The sequence below is a fragment of the Eschrichtius robustus genome, chromosome 13 (genome assembly GCF_028021215.1).
Source record: "Eschrichtius robustus isolate mEscRob2 chromosome 13, mEscRob2.pri, whole genome shotgun sequence".
In the NCBI taxonomy this organism is placed as follows: domain Eukaryota; kingdom Metazoa; phylum Chordata; class Mammalia; order Artiodactyla; family Eschrichtiidae; genus Eschrichtius; species Eschrichtius robustus.
In genome coordinates, this window is record NC_090836.1 from 85,071,064 (window position 1) to 85,094,025 (window position 22,962).

Sequence of the window (22,962 nt, forward strand, 5' to 3'; positions counted from 1 at the left end):
TAAGTCAAAGAACAAAAATATTTTTTAAAGCTTTTGTTCATATTGCCAAATTACCTTCCATAATGGTTCTATCAATTTTACCCCTATTCTGTATATATAAAAATGGAGTAGTTCCATCAACATGGATAAATGACATCAAGTTGAGTTTTAGTCTGTTCTTGGGTTCATTATATTACAGTGGTCTCAAATCAGAAACTACTTTTTACAATATTGTCCTGTACTGATTATGTTTTTAGTAGTATTAACTAGGAAAAAAACTACAAAAACTGTTGTATTGGTTCAGACTAGCATACGATTGATTCAGCTTGGCAGTGACTATAAGAGAAATCCTAAAGTACTATGCCATGGAAAAGCCAAATTCTCCACTCTTTCAACCTCAAAAAATTAGTAACACCCCTAAAATTCTACTTGATTACAAATTTATAACATACTTTTGGTTTTCAAACTTTTAGAGGAGCAAAACTCTTCTTTTAAATGAAATCTGGCATAGAATGCTAATATGAACTAAAAAAAAAAGCTGAGTTATATAGGCTGTAGTGAGGAAAATAGAGGGCCCAAGGCCCATTCTATTTAGCCTATATCTCACTACTCATGGGATCCTAAGAATAATGAAAAAAACACTGACCAAACAATTCTGAAACCCATTTTATTTCAATCACTGGGAAGTGGAATGAGGAGAGAAAAGGGAAGGAGAGGAAAAGAAGAGAGAGGAAGAAATATGGGAAGAGAAAAAGAAGGAATGAAATAGAGGAGGAGGGAGGAGAGAGAGCTAGAGAGTGGAGGAGACAGAGGAGTGAGGATGGGAAAAGAGGAAGAGGGATGTAGCTGTAACTGGAGATAAAGACGGAGAGTTAGCTGTGAGTCTGTTTTGCATATACACTCATTGGTAGTACCTTTTAGATTCCACATATAAGTGAAATCATCAGTATTTCTTTTTCTCTGACTTATTTCGCTAAGCTTAACATTCTCTAGGTCTACTCATGTTGCTGTAAATGGCAGAATTCATTCTTTTTTATGGTTGAGTAATATTCCACAGTGTGTGTGTTTTTATATATATATATCTCATATCTTCTTTATCCATTTGGGTCGCTTCCATATCTTGGCTACTGTAAACAGTGCTGCTCTGAACAGAAACAGACTCACAGATACAGAAAACAAACTAGTGGTTACCAAAAGGGAGAAGAAAGCAGGCAGGGGCAAATGAGGAATATGAGACTAAGAGATACAAACTACTAGGTATAAAATAGATTAAAATATATAAACAACAAGGATATATTGTATAGCGTAGAGAAGTATAGGCATTATCTTGTAATAACTTTTAATGGAGTATAATCTATAAAAATACTGAATCACTATACTGTACACCTGAAACTAATATAATATTGTGAATCAACAATACTTCAATTAGGAAACAAAAAGAGGGAGAGATAAGTAGGGAGGAGCAGGTAGGAAGGGAAAAGGAAGAGATAAGAAGGGGAGGAAGGGGGAGGAAGAGGCAGGAAGAAGCAAGTGTAAAGATGGGAGGGACTGGAAAGGGATAGGAAAGGAGAGAACCTGTAACTGACAAGGGTAATTGGAGTCTATTACTATAGAAAGACATATTTCCTTTTATTTACTTTAAAAGAACTTCTTTCTAGTTTTTAAGACAAATTTTGATGAACAAATCCATGCCCCTCATGGATGAAATGTGCATCTTACGACAATGTACATTTTTCCCCTAGCATAGGCTCTGCTAGTTATTTTCTAGATCTTGTACCTTGGACAAGCCATTCAACTTACCTAAACTTTAATTTCTTCATTTGCAAAAAGGAGGTGATAAGAATACTTGCCTTAATTATCTCAAAGGGTTATGGTAAGAATTAAGTGCTAATATTTAATGTAAAAAACTTCACAAACTGGAAAGCATTATTCAAATATTAATTGCTGTTAGTACCACAGTAGGTGTTCAATAAATATCTGACTTTAAATCTAGGTTTTAACAGTTCTCTGTTTATTCAGACAGAAGATGTCTATTCATTTATCTTCTCTGAGTGTCATACAGGCACTCTTCCGAGTTTAGGTTTTACACTTTTCTTTAGGTTTAGTAATTTAAAAATTCTTCCCTCATTCCCAGTGAGGAAGTATTATGGCAATGATTCTAAGGCTGTATATGGCAAAGAGCTGTTCATCACAGACCTTTAAATATACAATGCCCCATCCTACCCCCAACATTCCAATATAATCTATTGGGAGGTACTCCCTCACAACACTTTTGCTGGGAGTCAATGTCACAATGGCCACTGTCTCAGATGGGAGTATGCCAGGTCCTAGGTGTGTTGGGTGCAAGACATGTTGAGAGACAGGACACTACTATTAAAAGTAATTAACAATAGATGGCATAGGATATACACACATACCATACACACACACACACACACACATACACACACACAACAAACATTTTCCGTCTTTTTCTCTTATAATAGTGTTATTAAGTTACTCAATTAGTCATATTTCACTGGAGCAACAAGAAACTGTAGTATACCTTTGTAATTTTCTGAAAAATTATTTTAACTTTCTCTTTACTGAAAAACTAGTCTTTCCCAAGAAGTGAGGAGTACTATGATAAGTGGCAATAAATAAATAAATAAATAACAAAAAAACACCTATTCCTTCATGATGAACTTTATTTAATCACATCCAGAGCAGCTGCAAGTATACCTCATAGTACACTAAAAGAACAGGAAGGAGTAAAGAAAAATATTAGGTAAGCTGCTATTATCACAGCAACAAACACCTAAAACTAATTTTTGAAACACCTACTAGTCAGATTATTCTGAATGCTCCTGTTTGCTAAATAAATTTGTTTTAAGGGAGAAAAACTCAGCATACCTTAAAATTTCTTTCCTTATTTTTCTTTTTTGTTTGTGCCACGTGGCTTGCAGGATCTCAGTTCCCCGACCAGGGATTGAACCTGGGCCATGCAGTGAAAGCACCAAATCCTAATCACTAGACCACCAGGGAACTCCCATACCTGAAAATTTCTTAAAGAGCTATTTGAGAAAGTAGGGCCATTCAAATTATTTACCCAAAGTGCTTCAAAATTCTAAGAAGCAAATAAAACTGTTAAATACTTGTTTATCATGGCTAATATATTAATTTGAGTCGTATTTATGATACATTATCATACAAGCTTTATGTGCGGTACATTAGACTATGTGTTATATTACGTACATCATACACTAAAGACCCTCATACAATTCATTTCCACATGATAAGAAAAATAACATAATGTAATCTGCTTCATGATATTGCTCTTAGGAATACACTGAAATAAAACATGAGACACTCTGTATAAAACAAAGCATACTTGCTTATGCTTAAAACATGTTGTTCTTTCCAGAGACAATGGAAAACTACTTTAAAATAAATTGTCTTAAATTTTGTACAATGCTAATATCCTGAATAACACAACAAACTTTTCCATCGTCTCAATGAGGTTTTGAAAGGTACATCAACAATTTACAGGACTTCCCTGGTGGCGCAGTGGTTAAGAAACCACCTGCCAATGCAGGGGACACAGGTTCAAGCCCTGGTCCGGGAAAATCCCACATGCCACAGAGCAACGAGGCCCGTGCACCACAACTACTGAGCCTGTGCTCTAGAGCCTGCGAGCCACAACTACTGAGCCTGCGTGCCACAGCTACTGAAGGCTGCACGCCTAGAGCCTGTGGTCTGCAACAAGAGAAGCCACTGCAATGAGAAGCCCGTGCACAGCAATGAAGAGTAGCCCCCACTGGCCACAACTAGAGAAAGCCTGTGCACAGCAATGAAGACCCGACACAGCCAAAAATAAATAAATAATTTTTTTTTAAAAGTAATGCTTAAAAAGAAAAATTTACATACATGAGTACTGCTGCTAAATTTAAATAATACCCTGAGTTTTGATGCCCACTTAAAGAAAATCTAGGATATGCTTTTCTCTAACATTTCATCACTACCCAAATGGCTTTGCTGAAAAGATCCAAGTGTCACTGTAAAAACAAGAAATAAGAAAAATTATATTCCTAAAATGTAAAACATTTGATAAGGAGCAAGAGTTTTCAAAAATGTAAGAAATGAAGTGTATAAAAATGTGACATATTCTGAAAAGATAAATATGTGATTTTTTTTTTTTTTTTTTTTTTTGGCCACACCGCGGGACATGTGGGATCTTAGTTCCCCGACCAGGGATCGAACCTGTGCCCCCTGCAGTGGAAGCGCAGAGTCTTAACCAATGGACCGCCAGGGAAGTCCCTCATATGTGACTTTTTTTTAACCCATACAACTTTAAAGACAAATCCAAATGGAGTTTCCATATTGAAATGATCTTCATGCAAATATATGCCCTTGCTGGACCAGTGATTCACTTTTGCCTTAGCTACTACATTAAAATACAGTTCACAATTGGTAAAATATGTATTGATATTTGACTAATTATAAAATATAGATAAGAAATATAGGGGAAAATACAGAGAAAATTTTTTCAAAGCACCTTGATTTTAAATTAGTTTTTACTCATTAAATTGATGTCTGTGTAATTCTTTATTTCTCCATTATGTGTATGCAAGTGGATATTTTTCTTCAGATATTATAAACCTCTCATTTAAAACAAATATTTGTTTTTGTTTTCTTTAGCAAATAGTAATCAATCTCACTCAGGTGCCAATAAATCCCCAAGAATTAGAGCAAGGATTGTTTTAAATTTTGTCAAGTATAGATATTTTATTTGGGACTTCCCTGGTGGCGCAGTGGTTAAGAATCCACCTGCCAATGCAGAGGACACAGATTAGAGCCCTGGTCTGGGAAGATCTCACATGCTGTGGAGCAACTAAGCCCGTGCGCCACAACTACTGAGCCTGTGTGTCACAACTACTGAAGCCCGTGAGCTTAGAGCCCGTGCTCTGCAACGAGAAGCCCACGCACTGCAACGAAGAGTAGCCCCCACACCGCAACGAACACCCAATGCAGCCAAAAATAAAATAAATTAATTAATTTAAAAAATATTTTATTTTCTGCTACATTTTTATGTCAATGACAAACTTTATTGCACTGATATCAGAGAAATGGCCTGCATGAACTCTATGTTTTGGAATCTGTTGATATTTTCTTTGAGACTGAATTAATAGAGAAGTTTTATGGTATTTGAAATTACCCGTTTGTTGAATTCAAATATATATATATATATATATATATATATATATATATATATATACACACACACACACACACACACACACACACATATTTATATTTATGTATCTATATTTGTACTCTGAGAGGCATGTAAAAGTTTCTCTATGATTGTAGCATCTCAATATGATATGATTCCATTTCTCTTTACTTCAAATAGGTTTGCTTTATATTTTTTAGTTATGTTGTTAGATGGATAAAGGTTTATGACTGAGGTATGTTTTGGGGGATCTTTTATCAATATGAAATCTCTCTCTGAGGCCAATGACTTTAAGAGCACCTCAATAAAGAAGATATATAGATGGCAAATCAGCATATGAAAAGATGCATACATCATATGTCATCAGGGAAATGCAAATTAAAACAACAGCATGCCACTACACACCTATGTAGAATGGCCAAAATCCAGAACACTGACAACACCAAATGTTAGTGAGAACATAGAGCAACAAGAAATCTCATCCACAGCTGGTAAGAATGTAAAATAGTACAGCCATTTTCTTACAAAACTAAACGTACTCTTAACCATAAGATCCAGCAATCACACTCCTTGGTATTTACCCAAAGGAGCTGAAAACTTATGTCCACACAAACACCTGCATGTGAATGTGTACAGCAGTTTTATTCATAACTGCCAAAATATGGAAGCAACCAAGATGTCCTTCAGTAGGTGAAATAAACTGTGGAATATTCAGACAATGGAATATTATTTGGCTCTAAAAGGAAATGAGCTATTAAGCCTTGAAAAGATATGGAGAAACCTTAAATCATATAACTAAGTGAAAGAAGCCAATCTGGGACAGCTACATACTGTATGATTCAGGTCTGACTCTGGATATCTCTTGAAGGTAGAGCTGAAAGATTTTAGGTGACCTACTATTTTTTACTTCAAAGATCAGGTTTTTAATTTTCAAGGATTTCTAACTGGTTATTTTCCATAAAAGCTTGTTCTTGTTTTGAGTTCAAAATCCTATAATCTGAGGATATTAATTATATTTCTTTAAAAGTCTCAACTTTTCTTCAGCACTCTGGAGCACTGGAGCACTCTGCTCTGCTTTTTGTGTAAGACAGACCTGCAGTTTTGGGATCTAAAGCATCTGGGAGCAAGAGCCATACAGCAAACCTAACTTCTCACACCTGAGCTATCTTCACCTGAGCTTTTACCAGTAATGAAGCTGACATTTTCATCTTTCTTGGCCTGACTTCTATGTTTGCTGTAGCTGTTCCCCAGCTCCAGAGAGGAAGGACTCTTCAGTCAAGAGTGCCCCACAAACTGCTTCTACCTCAGCAATAGTCTTCTCTTTCATGGTTTCTAGCTACAGATTTTTCTGGTTCGCCTCTTATCAGTCCCTCACATTTCACCCTCAAGTAGCTACTAACAAAGTGAGGACTAGAACACCTAGGTCTACCAACTCAAGCTCTTTCCACTACTCCACACTACCTTAGAAGACACAGTCCTTACATGAGGAACCTTAGAAATCTTGCTAGAATGGAGATACAAGCACTAAAACAGAACTAAATACACAGCAATATACTATAAGTAACTAATGTATGGAGAATAAGTACTCAAGAATTTTAAGAAGTCACATCAAGTTATAGAGAAGGGTTCATTGAAAAGGAGAAGCTTGAGATAAACCTGGAAGGACTTCATTCAAAACACATTTGTAGAATAGATACTAAATCAATTGTAGATGAGTTATTCCTGAGCTAGAGGTTCATACATGGATATTTTAACACAATGTCCTCAAAGTGTCCCTAAATCATCTACTACTACATATGCACACACATATAAAATAGTATATAAAAAGTATGAGTGAAAAAAAAAACAATCGGCATACTAATAATGTCAAATTTCAGTTAAATGTTCACTTAAACTGTTTTCATATATACCTCTGATATGAAAAGAGCCATCATCATTTCTCTCTACCACAAGATGATCAATATGAACAGTTACAGGAGCTGGTTCAAGGGATACTGTACTACTACGAGGACTGTCATCCTACGGGAAAGAGAAATAGTATTGGCATGTTGTTATTAAAGTAAAAGGTAAAATTAATCATCTTCAATTAATCATTTTCTTAAACACTACTTCAGCCAATAATATTCTTAATGAGTTCGAAATATATCTTTAACATGCTTTAGTTCATACAGTGAGAAAACTGCTCATTTTATTTTGATATTTTCTAATTTCTATGAAAAATCTCTACATCATCACCACAAAGACCAACAAGTTCATATTTCTAGACATGAATCAAAGTCCAGGTAGGCAAAGTGAACATTTATAACATGAAAATATAAAAATATTTGTTAACATACTTTAAAATTTATTTTTGTGTTAGAAACTTGTATCTTCATTGGCATCACTGTTGCAACAGTTTCATCTTCCAAAAAATGTTGAATATTCATAAGAGAAGATATAAGAAACTCAGTGCTAAAGTTTTCTATATGGCACTGCAGAAAGCCATTCTTTTCTGCAAGCAAAGAGTGTATTACAGCACCAGGCCCACTTTCAAATCTCAGAGTAATCTCAGGAGAGGATTTAGAATGAATTACAGCTTTATGATCTGAAACTGCGAAAAAAGAACAAATAAAAATTATAACTTTGTAGCACTACTCAAAAATGTCACTCTCAATTATTTGTCATTAAGAGGTACTGTCACTTTGTACAATGTTAAAGCAATAATAAACTTTTAATATTTACTCTTAATTTATATTTACAGTACATATACCACATGTACCCAACCCTAATTTTCCCAATTTCCATTTTTATAGACAATCTTTCTACTGCAATAATGCTGCCTTGTCTATACTTTTCTCAAATATTTATTTATTTATTTATTTATTTTTGTCTGCGTTGGGTCTTCGTTGGTGTGCATGAGCTTTCTCTAGCTGCGGCGAGCGGGGAGCAGGGGCTACTCTTCGTTGTGCTGCGCGGGCTTCTCACTGCAGTGGCTTCTCTTGTTGCGGAGCAGGGGCTCTAGGCGTGCAGGCTTCAGTAGCTGTGGCACACAGGCGTAGTTGCTCCACTGCATGTGGGATCTTCCTGGAGCAGGGCTCGAACCCGTGTCCCCTGCATTGGCAGGCAGATTCTTAACCACTGTGCCACCAGGAAAGCCCTGTCTTGTCTATACTTTTATATATATTTTTATTTTTTGGTAACATGGAAAAACAAGCCATGATATAAATCTGATGATGCATAACTCAGATATTTTGAGTGTGTCTGAGTGTGTACATATCTATACATTTATAACGGACAACTGTGATGAAGAAACAGTCATGGCATTTAAAGTGACTCAAGCCATTTCTCAAGTAGTGACAAAAGCCTAAAGTTCTGTACATTCTTCACTAAAATTTGGCCCTTAAATAACTGGAAAAGCAAATAGAGAAGACCCTATTAAAATGTTACTACTAGAAGACAATCTTGAAACTAAAATTATAGCAAAGGAAATATATATATGTTTATGTTTATATTTATATTTACATTTATTTATGCCTTGGCCTTGTTCCAAAAAAGAATTTGAGGTGGCTTACAGAGCTATAAATACTTGAGTTCAAAACAAATTTCTTTAATTTCAATAAACACCCATAGAATATCTTTAAAAATAAAAGTTCCTAGTGGAACTACTTAAGTGAATTGGCCCTCATGGTAACTATTTTGTTTATTTTACATTACCTAGCTCCAAAAAGAATAGGAGAAAACATGCACATGGTATAATCAGATTAAAAAAATAAGTAGGGAATGGAAAAGTAAAGATAGGTGGTAAGATTATTAACTCAAAATACATTATTTAAATTTCTGTGCCAAAGGTAGACCAAAAATAACTTCCTAGCAGCAAAAAGAAAAATACGATCAGTTTCACAATTCATAGAACCCGTGAGTTAAAAACAAACTGTTCTGGAAAGGTGAAGCTGTTTCAGTTATTGAGGGTCAAAGTTATCTGTCCCATGGGCCCTCATAAGAAGACCCCATTTATCAAATTCATGATGGAAAGATGTTTAATTTTCCTCAGTATGCGTGTGAATACTCTAGTCTTGCAGAAGTCAAATGTGTATATATTTATGAAGGGGAGAAAGGTGCAAGAAATTAAAGATACGTATATTTATGCACCAGGGATACATCTCCACATGCAACATAAAGTGGAGAGTTGTTTTTAAAACTTTTATTTCAGGTAAAAAATGATATTTAATTAATGTTAGCACTATTTATTAACAATTCAAAATAAATAAATAGTATAGATACTAGAAAAGATCAAAAATACTCCTAGGGAATCCCCTGGTGGTCCAGTGGTTAGGACTCAGTGCTCTCACTTCTGGGGCCTGGCTTCAATCCCTGGTCGGGGAACTAAGATCCCACAAGCCGCGTGGGACTTAGCTGCCAAAAAAAAAAAAAAAAAAAAGACTCCCAAAGAATTCTTTAAACAATTAAGAACTCGATATTTTAATTTTTTAAAATAGAAGGTAAAAGAAATGGTCACAAACTGATCATGGTTAGTGTTCTTTCCTGTACCAAGAAAAACAAGAGTTAACTAACTTGTCTATTTAACAGTAAGAGCAATTGAAAACAAACAATTTGGTAAATGTGATTTTATTTTGCCTTTTATCTATCTATATATCTACATATGTCTATCTACACACACACACACACACACACACTACTCACTCCAGGGAGCTGAGAGCCATAAATAATTTCAAACAAAAAAGAGTATTTAGAACAGAGATAAAACAAAACAAAATTCTCATTAGTCAAAAATCACTGCTGCTTATTACCTTTTATGCCATGAAACTTATATTAAGGTCTTCCTATTAAAGGAATCCAAAGTCCACCCATTATAGAAAAACAAAAACAAACAAAAGCAAAAACAACTTTGCAGTTTTAACTGTTCATGTCAGAGTGACAGTGTATATAAACTGTAGATCAAATACAATCTTTGTTCATATGGCTTATTGTTTTAAATGTTCAAGCTAAACTATTTTTTTCTCCTTTTCCCTTTATTCTATTTCCCTTTCCTTTCTTTCTTGTTATTTTGTTTATTTTTAAACAACCAAGACAGCTGTGAAAAAACAAGGTATTAGACAGCACTGACTGTATAACCCGTACATATAAGGCATTTCAAAATGATTTCTTCAGTTAGGAACAATATGAAACAAAGTAATAAGTGGGACATGGTAATAAGTGGGCTATAAAGAGAAGTAAAAAACTGTGCAAAAAAGTGTTTGTGTTGGGTATAGAATAGGGTCTAGCTTTTGAAATTTTACGTTCAATCTTTTTTTGTTGATCTTTCATTGACTACAAAACCTTTCCAACTATATACTTATCTTCCTCCATTTTGTATGCTATTGGGATTTACACTTGCTAATATGAAATTCTTGAATTTTTTTTTAGGAGATACATTGTAAACTGCAAGGCCTACACATAGAAAAAAGCCAGGAGCCAATTTTTTTCTATGATGCTGGTTTATAGACAAATGGCACATTTACTTGCAACTCCCAGGATGTGAGGTGATAGCATACTTATTTAATATCATGCAGGACTATATGTATTTCAACATGTTATATATCAGATATAGCATTCTGTGTATATAGCAAAGAAAAATATTCCAGCTCAGTGACTTTTCAAAAGAACATTGTCATTTAAATTTCTTAGTATAACTATTTTAATAAATTCATTTCTTTAAATAACTGAAAATCGTGAGTGATAATTCCATATAAAGTTTGAGAAAGGGACGGTTTAATGTGGTATTCCTCATCATACACTGTGTATTTTGTCGCTTATATCCCTCTATGTCTAAGTGAATGTGTTGATCTTAGAATGAAATACCATAAGAACAGGATACGTGATTTTACCAAATATCAAGTAACATGCCAGACTCAGGAAATGTTTGCTTATAAGCAAGATAATGGAATACAAAAACTGACACTTATTCTAGTGTGGAACTAACTTTGACCTTTTAGGATTACTTTATCACTCATTTAATACAGAAAAGATTTTAGTTTTCTCAGACCTATCATCTCAAAGAATGGGACGACTGAAAAAGTAAAAGATGAACTTAACAGCAGAAACAGAAAGAAATGAGGGAGTACCTCTTCAACAGGTTATGTTTCTAATAACTTACTTTATTGAAATATGGTAATCTGAAAGAACAAATCTCTTGCATTATTATAAATAAATGTCATTTTCCTTGAATTCATTTATATCAAAGACAGAATTGCTGATGAGTCATATGGATAAAAAACAAAACAAGTTTAGGCTTCCTTGGTGGCGCAGTGGTTAGGAATCCGCCTGCCAATGCAGGGGACACGGGTTCAAGCCCTGGTCCAGGAAGATCCCACATGCCACGGAGCAACTAAGACCATGCTCCACTACTGAGCCTGCGAGCCACAACTACTGAAGCCCGCATGCCTAGAGCCCATGCTCCACAACGAGAAGCCACCGCAATGAGAAGCCTGCGCACCACAACGAAGAGTAGCCCCTGCTCGCCACAACTAGAGAAAGCCCCCGCGCAGCAACAAAGACTCAACTCAGCCAAAAATTAATTAATTAATTAATTTTTTAAAATTAAATTAAAAAAAAAAAGTTTAAATCACATTAAAGTCTTACCTACTGGACGATTACAAAGGTAATGCCGTAGACTGATATTGCCTAACTGATCTGGTGTCACTTGGTCCACTTGAAGACAGATTTCCATATCTTCCCCTCGGATGTCAATTTCTCCATTAACACCAATAATTTTAAACACCACAACTGACATCTAATAAGGATTGCATAAATAATATTAGAATACCAAATAATTCAAAACAAAATTTAGGAAATAACACAGGAAACTACTATAACCTCTAAAAATACAACTGTGACTTAATAAACCAAAAATATATTTGTGATCAACAGAAAGCAGTTATTGCACTACAGTGATAAACTTCTACTTCCTTTCTTCCTACTTAGTCAAGAGAATATTTTTTGGTCACAAAGATTAATTATATGCCATTTCTGTGTGAAATTATTTTCACTAAAAGCTGAACTTATTTTCTAAGTCATCCATAAGAATATTTCGCTGGGTGAAGATGGCTTAAAATAAACCAGTAACATTTCTTTTGTAGACAGCCCTTCATAAGGACTGACCACCATCTTTACTATCAAACTTTTTCAAAGTGTATTTAAATTGAACTAAAATAAAGATCAAAATATAAAGAACTGAAAAAAGAAACATAGAACCTTCCCTCCTCAATACAATAAAAAAAAAATTTAGAAGAGTGAAATTCAGAGAAAAACAATTCAGTAAGAGCAAAGGAAAAATTTCAAGAGTAGAAAGAGCAAAGTAAATCACCCACAATCTAAGTCAATTCATTTTACATATTAATGTCTTTAAATGTGTACATATTGAATATGAGATAAAGTTGGTGGCATTTCTCTTCATAGAATGTCTCAAAAGATTACCAGGTCATCATGATTTTCTTGAGCACCCTCTGAATTTGTACTGATGGCATCTGGAGAGGTTTCACCATAATTCTGTAGGTTTGCACTGGCATTTGCCCGATCTGCTGGGCTCTGGTAATTTGTAGTTGAGTTCTTTTTAATACCTGAAATAATACAGAAATAAACTACTAAATTAAAATCAGTTTACACATGGTCCAACAATGTTACATTTATCTAACCAAAACAGACTATTTCTTCAACACTTTGTCAAGCACAGCCATGTTTAAAAGACAATAAGCAAAGAAAAATTAAACTGTGGTTAGTTAGCAAATAATAAGAAATAACTTCCCACAATAAAATGTTAGCGATACTAAACCCTAAACTTAGACGGTATGAAATCTACCACAGCCGACCACAATCTGTGTTCTTCCCATTGCAGGTGTGGTGCTGGTGTTACTAGCAGGTTCCTGGTCAGCCAGTTTTGCCTCCTCTATTCTACCCGACATTCAGTGGTCCCAGTCTGACCACTTCATTTCCCTTTTCAGTATCCTACGGTTCTTCATCTACATGAAGTTAATGCTACTACTGTCAATGTGATTGTTCTCCATCCTTATCAACCTGCCTTAATTTCTCAACATGCTATATTTCAATATTTCTCAAACTGTCTGTGGTAAAAGGCAATTAAAAAAAATTTTTGTGTCCATAACACATCAATACTTTTTAAAAATACCATAAAAATAATTATTGAAAATGAATCGAGAAAAATCAGAAGAATCAAAGACACAAAACAAAGCCTCAATTTTTTTTCACGTCAATCTTGCATGGATTCTGACCTTATTTTTTAAAAAAAGCTAATAATTCTGAATATGATTTCAAGGATTAATTCACTGAATGATACAAGCAATCAAGTTACTCTTTCACTAAATCCTTTTGCTTAAGCGAGAGTATTTTACAAAGCTTTACTTTGTTGTTGCTGTTGTTGTTAGAAACATCTTTATTATAAGTCTTCATAACACTTCAGTGCATGCATTATAGAATGAGTATCACTTCCATTCACTGAAACAACACTCTGCTGAATGCAGCCTGCAAGTAGCTGGTTAAAAATTTCTTTTTTTTTTAGATGTACATTATAATTTGATATCTGTATACACTACAAACTGATCACCACCAAAAGTCTAGTTTACCATCCATAACCATACAATTGATCCCCTTCATCCATTCTGACCATTCCCCTACCCCTTTACCCTCTGGTAACCACCAATCTGTTTTCTGTATCTATAAGCTTGTTTTTGTTCTGTTTTCATTTGGGTTTTTTAAAAAATATATCTCACATATGAGTGATATCATATAGTATTTGTCTTTCTTTGTAATAATTTCTTATTATATTTACTGCTATATAATTAGGTTCTAACCCAGTGCCTGACAAAACAGTAGGTGCTCAATAAATTATTTATTGAATGGATGAATAAAATGATTTTTAGGGCCAGGGAAAATGCATAAATACAACTGTGGTATGAGGAGATAATAAACTCCCATTTCACAGGGAGTTCCTAACATTGCCAGAGGTTAAGATTTCACAGATAAAATAATATTTAAGCTAAAGTAAACAGAAAGAAAAAAGAGCACTCTAGGCACAGGTACAAAGGCTAAGGAAGTTTGTCATAGTGAAGAGATTGACAGAAAGACTGAAATATACTATTGTGTAATTAAAGTGTAGTAAGCATGTGGGAAAACAGCAGAAAAGGTAAGCTGGGGCCATATCACATGGAGCAACTATCAGTAATGTTAAGTTTTTTAAACTTAATAGTCTTATAGTTGTTAGAAGTTATCAGGACTAAAATGGAAATTGACATGATAGTATATACATTTTTAAAAGAATATTCTGCCTGTGGAATGAAGTATGAACAAGAAATTGACAAGAAGAGAATTGGGGAGACTAGTTAGAAGCCTGTGGTGGAGTGGTACTCCAGCTACGCATCTGTTCGTTTATAAATATGTATGTATATTCAAAAATATGTACTCACAATATACCTATGTACGTATATGTGTATGTGTATATATATGTGTGCATTAGTGTGCATATGTATAAACATACATGTATATAAAAACACATAGAAAAAGGTCTGGAATTATGTCAATATATACCAAAAGTCAGTGGTAATTACTTCCGGAATGGGGAATGGTATCAGGGCAGAGTAAGGGTGGTATTAAAGTGATATTCTAGATATTCCCATGACATCTGATTTTTTTTTTAAAGAGAAAGTATTCATATATTTCTTGTAAAATGAAAACAAAACAAAAGAGAACTCAGAAAAAACAAGTCTTTTCCCAATGAAAATCAATTCCTTTGACAGAAAATTATTACAGTTCAGGAGAATAACGAATGTACAGTCACATATCGTCCAAGTGTTACACATAAAATTAATGCCCTTCTATTTTTCAAGATCCTAAAAACAGCCTACTGCTGGAATCTATTCTAAGACAGTTATTAGAAATGAAGACAAAAATTTATGAACAGTGATATAATTATAGCATTTTATAGCTGTGAAAAAACTGTAAACAATCTAAACATCCAGTATCAGGGAAACAATTAAAAGGTCAGGGTACATTCTTATGACAATTTAATATAGACAAGTGATAAAAAGCAGGTTGAAAAACCATATATGTGATGTAATACCAAATATACATATATGTGAATATATATATATACATTTATAAGATAAATTATAATTGATATCTCTAGATTGTGGGACTTTTGGGTTATTTTATTTTCCAAATTGTAGTTGTTTATATTTTCCAAGTTTTCCACATTGAGTGGTAGTCACTTTTATTAATTATTTAATTTTCAGAAACAAGAAAACCACTGATGCTTTTTAAGAGTAAGTAGAGATATTTTCTACAGGAACACTGTTTTTGAAGCATCATTTGATCATAAAACAGAAATCCTCTATTAAAGTAGAATTTTAAGCCATAAGGGGGCAAGGGAACTAGGCAATAGAGCTATCTGTGAATCTAGAATAGATTTTTATGACCCATATCAGTAACTTGTCTACATTTAACTGGTAAAGTATGCTGGAAAGGGGATTGCTATGAATTGCCTATAAAAGTGTTGGGTTAAGGCTTTTAGTTTACATATAGTAATCATTTCCCAAGTCTGGGGTACTAGCATAGCATACTGGTTGGTTAAAAACTGAGGTTCCTGAGTCAGACTAGCTGAGTTCCAAATCTGCCTCTATTACTTCCTGACTGTATATTCATTTCTCTAAGCTTCAGTTTCTAAAGCTATGAGCCTTTCCTTACCTAAGCTGTTTTCAACTACATCAATAGGTTTATTACTCTTCATACACAAAGTAATTCACATTTGCCTCTGGTCTCTTAAGCTTCAGGGTCTGTGGCAACTATTCTCTGGCTTTGGTCCATGGTTTTATTCCTGTTCACAAAGTCCCCAATGCCTTAGTGATGGGGATGCATCTAATACTAAGTCATTCCTAGTGGTCTGTACTAGGGCATTAGTTGCTTCTGAATAAAATAGGGGAATCATGTAGTTCCATCATACACTATCATGTATGAAAGAGAATTCTGGTTATGGGAATTAACAGATCCAGTCTGGAAAAATTCCAGTCATAGGAGCACATAGTTGAGAATTCATCATGCAAATTAAGCCTACCTAATCAAAATTCCAGATATAGGAGTCCCTGTGATAGAGGCTAGTAGAATTAATGTTGTCTGCTTTACGATCTAAATGACTGTATATAAATAATTGCTGGATGTCGTCCATAAAAAGGAAGGGAGTATCTGGTCAAAAGAAGCAACGAAACAACCATTAGAAAGTTAGGTACAATGCTCTTTGTATTGTGCATGTATGTGTGTATAAATAAATAAGTCTTTTTGGGCTGTGATTGATTATTGAATATAAATAAAAAAACTTAAACACCACTTCTAAGATTTGTGTATATATAATATGAATTCTTAAACTGTATTGCTTTACCTTTTTCCAAAAATATATGACTATCACTTCCATCACTTTCTAACAACTGTTCTTCCAATATCATGCTGTCAAGTGAAATGGTATCCAGTGAGGTTTGTGAGGGGCTTCTTCTCATGTTCTTATAAGAAACAGAGAGTGGAGCCATGTTGGGTGGGCAACGTTCCTTAGGCTTTCTGCTGTTAACAAACAAAATTATCAGAAAATCATCATGTAAAAGGAAAAGAATTCTTTCTAAAGAATACTTCAAGCAAAATAAATATATATTTATATAGTATACACAATTTTTAAAATTATATAAACTTAAAGTATTTTCATATTTTGAAAAACCTACTCTTCCATGTGTTAACTCTAACAATGCCATATTTATCATGGTTTTCTGTCCAAAGCCAAAATATACTCATAAGTACATGCACATGTGTGTGCGCGCATGCATGCATGCACACACACACACACACAAATAAAACAAACCCCCCACCCCAAATTCTACACACACACACACACACACATACACACACAAATAAAACAAACCTCCCACCCCAAATTCTAACAGTCAGTTGTTACCTTAAAGATGACTGTGATTTAAGTGTTCTGACTGTGGGTGCTTCTTCTTTACTGATTTCCATGTTCTCAGAGAGTGAAACTGTTTCTGGAAGCAAATCTTCAGCTTTAAAGATTGACTCTATGGTTTCATTTCCTTTACTAGTTAAACTATTTGAAAGTATGTTCTGATTACCACCATTATCAAATGACAGCATACTTGAGTCTTCTCTGTAGTTTAAGACACTATTTGAATCTGTATAAGACGAATCCTTTTTGCCACTTGTTTCTGATCCAATTTCTCCTGAGCCACTTTTGCAAACAATTCCACTACTTTCATCTTCGCTTATTTTCCCTAAATTTTTATCTGATAAATAATCCAGAAAAGAAATACCTTTTTGCAGATTTGTATCACTAGCTGATTTAAAAAGCAAAGAATCCTTCAAAGGGACATGGCTAAGGTCAATACTCATAGATCTGTTGTCTGACATATGATTAACAGTTACACTTCTAATTTGTTTTATACCACTATTAACTTGTTTTCTTTTTGAAGACAAAAATTCTCCATTTTCTGTAGGCAAATAATCAGGAACCACTGGACTCACACTTTCAGAAACAGGAGACTTAAGACTATTTGCTTTATCTACTGGATGAAGCAAAAGAGCCACTTCCGCACTTTTAAGTAAAATTCCAATGCAAATGGATGTCTGACTAGCTGGATTGCCAGTCACAGCTTCTACATCTTTCCTTAAATTCTCTGAAAGCAAAATAAGTGACTCGTGGAGGAAAAGCAGGAGCAGATACTGGTAGTGATTGATCTGCATACTGACATGTTTATGAATGTGAACCAGGACATGAATATCTGCATCTGATGATGAAGAGGAAAATCTTAAAAATGTATCTGAAGGTTTCTGACTACCATTTGTCAAGGGATCAGACTCTGTACTATAATACTCCTTCAAGAGCTTTTTCCGCTTCCATCGGCCAGTCAGATCACTGGACTCACTTTGTGATGTATTTAGAGATATCTGATTACAAGTCTGCAGCAATTTTTGTGACAATGCATACCTTTTTGGTTGACAAATCCAGATGGAAAGAGGGAAAGAATCTACAAAATTTATTGGTCGTCCTTTTCCACTTTTCATCCCTTCATAATCTATCCAAAATTGAGAAAAGTACACAGCCCAAACATCCGTGGCAGCAGAAGTTTTAAGAGTGTATTTATTCAACTTAGGAGTAACATTTCCTTTATAAACTTCATGCAGTTTGGTATCTTGTTCATGAGCATGTCTCTGGAAGATTGGATGCAGAAGATTAAAATTGTCACCAGATTTGGGGAAACTGGTATATGTTTTACTGAAAAAATCACAATCTTTGAAGTCTTGAAACAAAGCTTCTAAATCAGAATGTCGACAGTTTGAACAGTATCTTGTATTTGTAGCAATCATTTCTGAACTCTGAATAGAAATTGCATGTGGTTGATCTTGATGACATTCAGAAGATTTCATTTCAGAAGGAATGACAAACTAGAAGAGAAAAAACATTAATCTAGTCTGACTTACAAATCCATATATCTTGAAGATAAAACAATCAAGAGCATGACTTGGTTCAGGAATTCTTTTTGACATTTCACCCCAAAACACTAATTTTCTATCTTCACATAAAATACTCTCCCTCCCAAATCTTATTAAACCAAATGAAAAAGGCTTAAATGATTAACAACTAAGAAAAGAAACAAAGGAAAAAACCCCATAAATAATGAATAAAGTACATAACACACATATACATATTTGTAGATAATATATCACAAAATAAAAGGAACAAAACTGAATTAAATCAATTATTAAATGCTTACTATGCCCTGAGTATATATACGCCCTGAGTAAATAAGAAAGCACAAAGTTTGGAAAAGAGAATTTTTTGTTACGATATTTTAAATCCAAGTGATTTGGAGGATGACTAGATAAGTAAATGGAATGACTGGATAACTGTCATTAGAATCACTTTTCTGGGAGAAAACTATTAATAAAATAAACTTAGGAGTAGAGGTCAAACTATTTAGTAAAATTATTTTCTACAGATAATTAAGCCCAGTCCTCAAAATATTCACAACAAAGAGTTCAAAGTGACTGATTTTAAAACTCAAACTGCCCATATTCACAAAATGTAAAGATCATTATGTAATTGTGTTTTAAATTATAATTATAAATGTTATAAAGTGTGTCTCTTTATATTGAATATTTTAAGGTCTTTGAAACGATCTTTAAAACATTTCTGCAATGCAACTGTTGAGTATTATTAATCTCATTTTACAGAGAAGAAATTAAGGGTATGTAAATTTAGTCTACCAGCAAGAGAGCTAGAAACTGAAATATCCATCCATGCCCAAATCTTACTCTATTTACTACACTATACTGTTTTTTTTTTTTAAATTTTAGCTTCCTTCCTTTAAAGTTTAAATATCCATGGAATTCTGATTATCAACTACTTGGCTATAATAAAACACAACTTTCTATTATCTTTGGATATTAATAACAATAAATGTAACAAATAAAACCCAGATATAACTTAAAAGCGTCACTGTATTATTTACCCTTCTTAAAAAATTTCTATCAGCTCCAGTAAGAAGTAGAAAAAAAAAAGACATTTAAATTTATTTCTACTGCTTACCTCCAAATGGATGAGCAGGGGGGAAAAAAAAAGAAGAAAAGTAGAGAAAGAAGGGGTGGGGAAGGGCAGGGAAGCAGTCTCTTAAAGCTTCCATAATTGAAAACTGAAATTAAAATTCAAATTTCAAAAACAAAATTAATATTGCAATGAAGTTGACTTATATTCGAGCACCCATCTTAAATCCTGGAAATAACTTTTCTTCTGTAAAAATGGTTTTGTTCTCACAGCCACTTGTTTATATGGTACCTTTAGCATTAAGCCATCAACTCGAATATCAACATGCTCATCAGATTTTGAATTGTCATTCAACTTGTACACAGCCATAAACTGATTAAGACTCTGTTTTAAATCCAACAGAAACTGATTTAACCATAGAATACTTCTTTCATCCACAGTAAACTGTAGTGCATTCAGCTGGCTATAAAGGTTGGGAGATGGAACTGTGGAGAAAAAAAATTTTTAAAGATTTTTAATAAACTGATAGTTCTAAATCTTCCCTGAGAACACAAAATACATTTTAACCAAGTTTTATTCTCCTTAAATTAAGATTAAAAGGTTTTGCAATGTTATTTACAAGATTAAAGTGATACTACCTGTAGATGATAGCAAACACATTTGGAGAGACAGAAAACATCTTTCATTGCTTCACTAATGGAAAAATATGCAGTTTAAATGCAAATCAATTAAGAAAATGGTAATAGGAACATACATATCGATAACTACCTTAAATGCAAATGGATTAAATGCTCCAACCAAAAGACATAGACTGGCTGAATGGATACAAAAACAAGACCCGCACATATGCTGTCTACAAGAGACCCACTTGCGACCTAGGGACACACACAGACTGAAAGTGAGGGGATGGAAAAAGATATTCCATGCAAATGGAAATCAAAAGAAAGCTAGAGTAGCAATTCTCATATCAGACAAAATAGACTTTAAAATAAAGACTATTACAAGGGACAAAGAAGGTCACTACATAATGATCAAGGGATCAATCCAAGAAGAAGATACAACAATTGTAAATATGTATGCACCCAACACAGGAGCACCTCAATACATAAGGCAAATGCTAACAGCCATAAAAGGGGAAATCGACAGTAACACAATCATAGTAGGGGACTTTAACAACCCACTTTCGCCAATGGACAGATATCCAAAATGAAAATAAATAAGGAAACACAAGCTTTAAATGATACATTAAACAAGATGGACTTAATTGATACTTAAAGGACATTCCATCCAAAATCAACAGAATACACTTTCTTCTCAAGCACTCATGGAACATTCTCCAGGATAGATCATATCTTGGGTCACAAATCAAGCCTTGGTAAATTTAAGAAAATTGAAATCGTATTAAGTATCTTTCCTGACCACAACGCTATGAGACTAGATATCAATTACAGGAAAAAGTCTGTAAAAATACAAACACATGAAGGTTAAACAATACACTACTAAAAAACCAAGAGATCACTAGAGAAAAGAAAGAGGAAATCAAAAAATACCTAGAAACAAATGACAATGAAAACACGACAACCCAAAACCTATGAGATGCAGCAAAAGCAGTTCTAAGAGGGAAGTCTATAGCAATAAAAACCTAACTCAAGAAACAACAAACATCTCAAATAAACAACCTAACCTTACACCTAAAGCAATTAGAGAAAGAAGAACAAAAAGACCCCCAAAGTTAGCAGAAGGAAAGAAATCATAAAGATCAGATCAGAAATAAGTGAAAAAGAAATGAAGGAGACAATAGCAAACATCAATAAAACTAAAAGCTGGTTCTTTGAGAAGATAAATAAAGTTGATAAACCATTAGCCAGACTCATCAAGAAAAAAAGGGAGAAGACTCAAATCAATAGAATTAGAAATTAAAAAGGAGAAGTAACAACTGACACTGCAGAAATACAAAGGATCATGAGAGATTACTACAAGCAACTCTATGCCAATAAAACGGACAATCCGGAAGAAATGGACAAATTCTTAGAAAAGCACAACCTTCCAAGACTGAACCAGGAAGAAACAGAAAATATAAACAGACCAATCACAAGCACTGAAATTGAGACTGTGATTAAAAATCTTCCAAGAAACAAAAGCCCAGGACCAGATGGCTTCACAGGTGAATTCTATCAAACATTTAGAGAAGAGCTAACACCTAACCTTCTCAAACTCTTCCAAAATATAGCAGAGGGAGGAACACTCCCAAACTCATTCTACGAGGCCACCATCACCCTGATACCAAAACCAGACAAAGATGGCACAAAGAAAGAAAACTACAGGCCAATATCACTGATGAACATAGATGCAAAAAACCTCAACAAAATACTAACAAACAGAATCCAACAGCACATTAAAAGGATCATACACCACGATCAAGTGGGGTTTATCCCAGGAATGCAAGGATTCTTTGATAAATGCAAATCAATCACTGTGATACACCATATTAACAAACTGAAGGAGAAAAACCATAGGATCATCTCAATAGATGCAGAAAAAAGCTGTCAACAAAATACAACACCCATTTATGATAAAAACCCTCCAGAAAGTAGGCATAGAGGGAACTTACCTCAACATAATACAGGCCATATATGACAAACCCACAACCAACATCGTTCTCAATAGTGAAAAACTGAAACCATTTCCTCTAAGATCAGGAACAAGACACAGTTGCCCACTCTCACCACTATTATTCAACATAGTTTTGGAAGTTTTAGCCACAGCAATCAGAGAAGAAAAAGAAATAAAAGGAATCCAAATCAGAAAAGGAGAAGTAAAACTGTCACTGTTTGCAGATGACATGATACCTTACATAGAGAATCCTAAAGATGCTACCAGAAAACTACTAGAGCTAATCAATGAATTCGGTAAAGTAGCAGGATACAAAATTAATGCACAGAAATCTCTTGCATTCCTACACACTAATGATGAAAAATCTGAAAGAGAAATTAAGGAAACACTCCCATTTACCACTGCAACCAAAAGAATAAAATACATAGGAATAAACCTACCTAAGGAGACAAAAGACCTGTATGCAGACAACTATAAGACACTGATGAAAGAGATTAAAGATGATACAAACAGATGGAGATATATACCATGTTCCTGGATTGGAAGAATCAACACGGTGAAAATGACCATATTACCC

At 34.1% G+C, this 22,962-nt stretch overlaps 1 protein-coding gene across 1 annotated transcript in view; it reads right to left on the minus strand.

Moving 5' to 3' along the window:
• The window catches only part of BLTP3B (bridge-like lipid transfer protein family member 3B), a 91,293-nt gene that overhangs the window by 3,671 nt on the left and 64,660 nt on the right, over window positions 1–22,962 (minus strand). Inside the window, 7 exon segments of the mRNA XM_068560076.1 lie at window positions 7,102–7,210; window positions 7,528–7,781; window positions 11,810–11,960; window positions 12,644–12,786; window positions 16,611–16,786; window positions 17,172–18,673; window positions 20,064–20,257. Coding sequence (XP_068416177.1) covers window positions 7,102–7,210; window positions 7,528–7,781; window positions 11,810–11,960; window positions 12,644–12,786; window positions 16,611–16,786; window positions 17,172–18,673; window positions 20,064–20,257 — 2,529 coding nt within the window.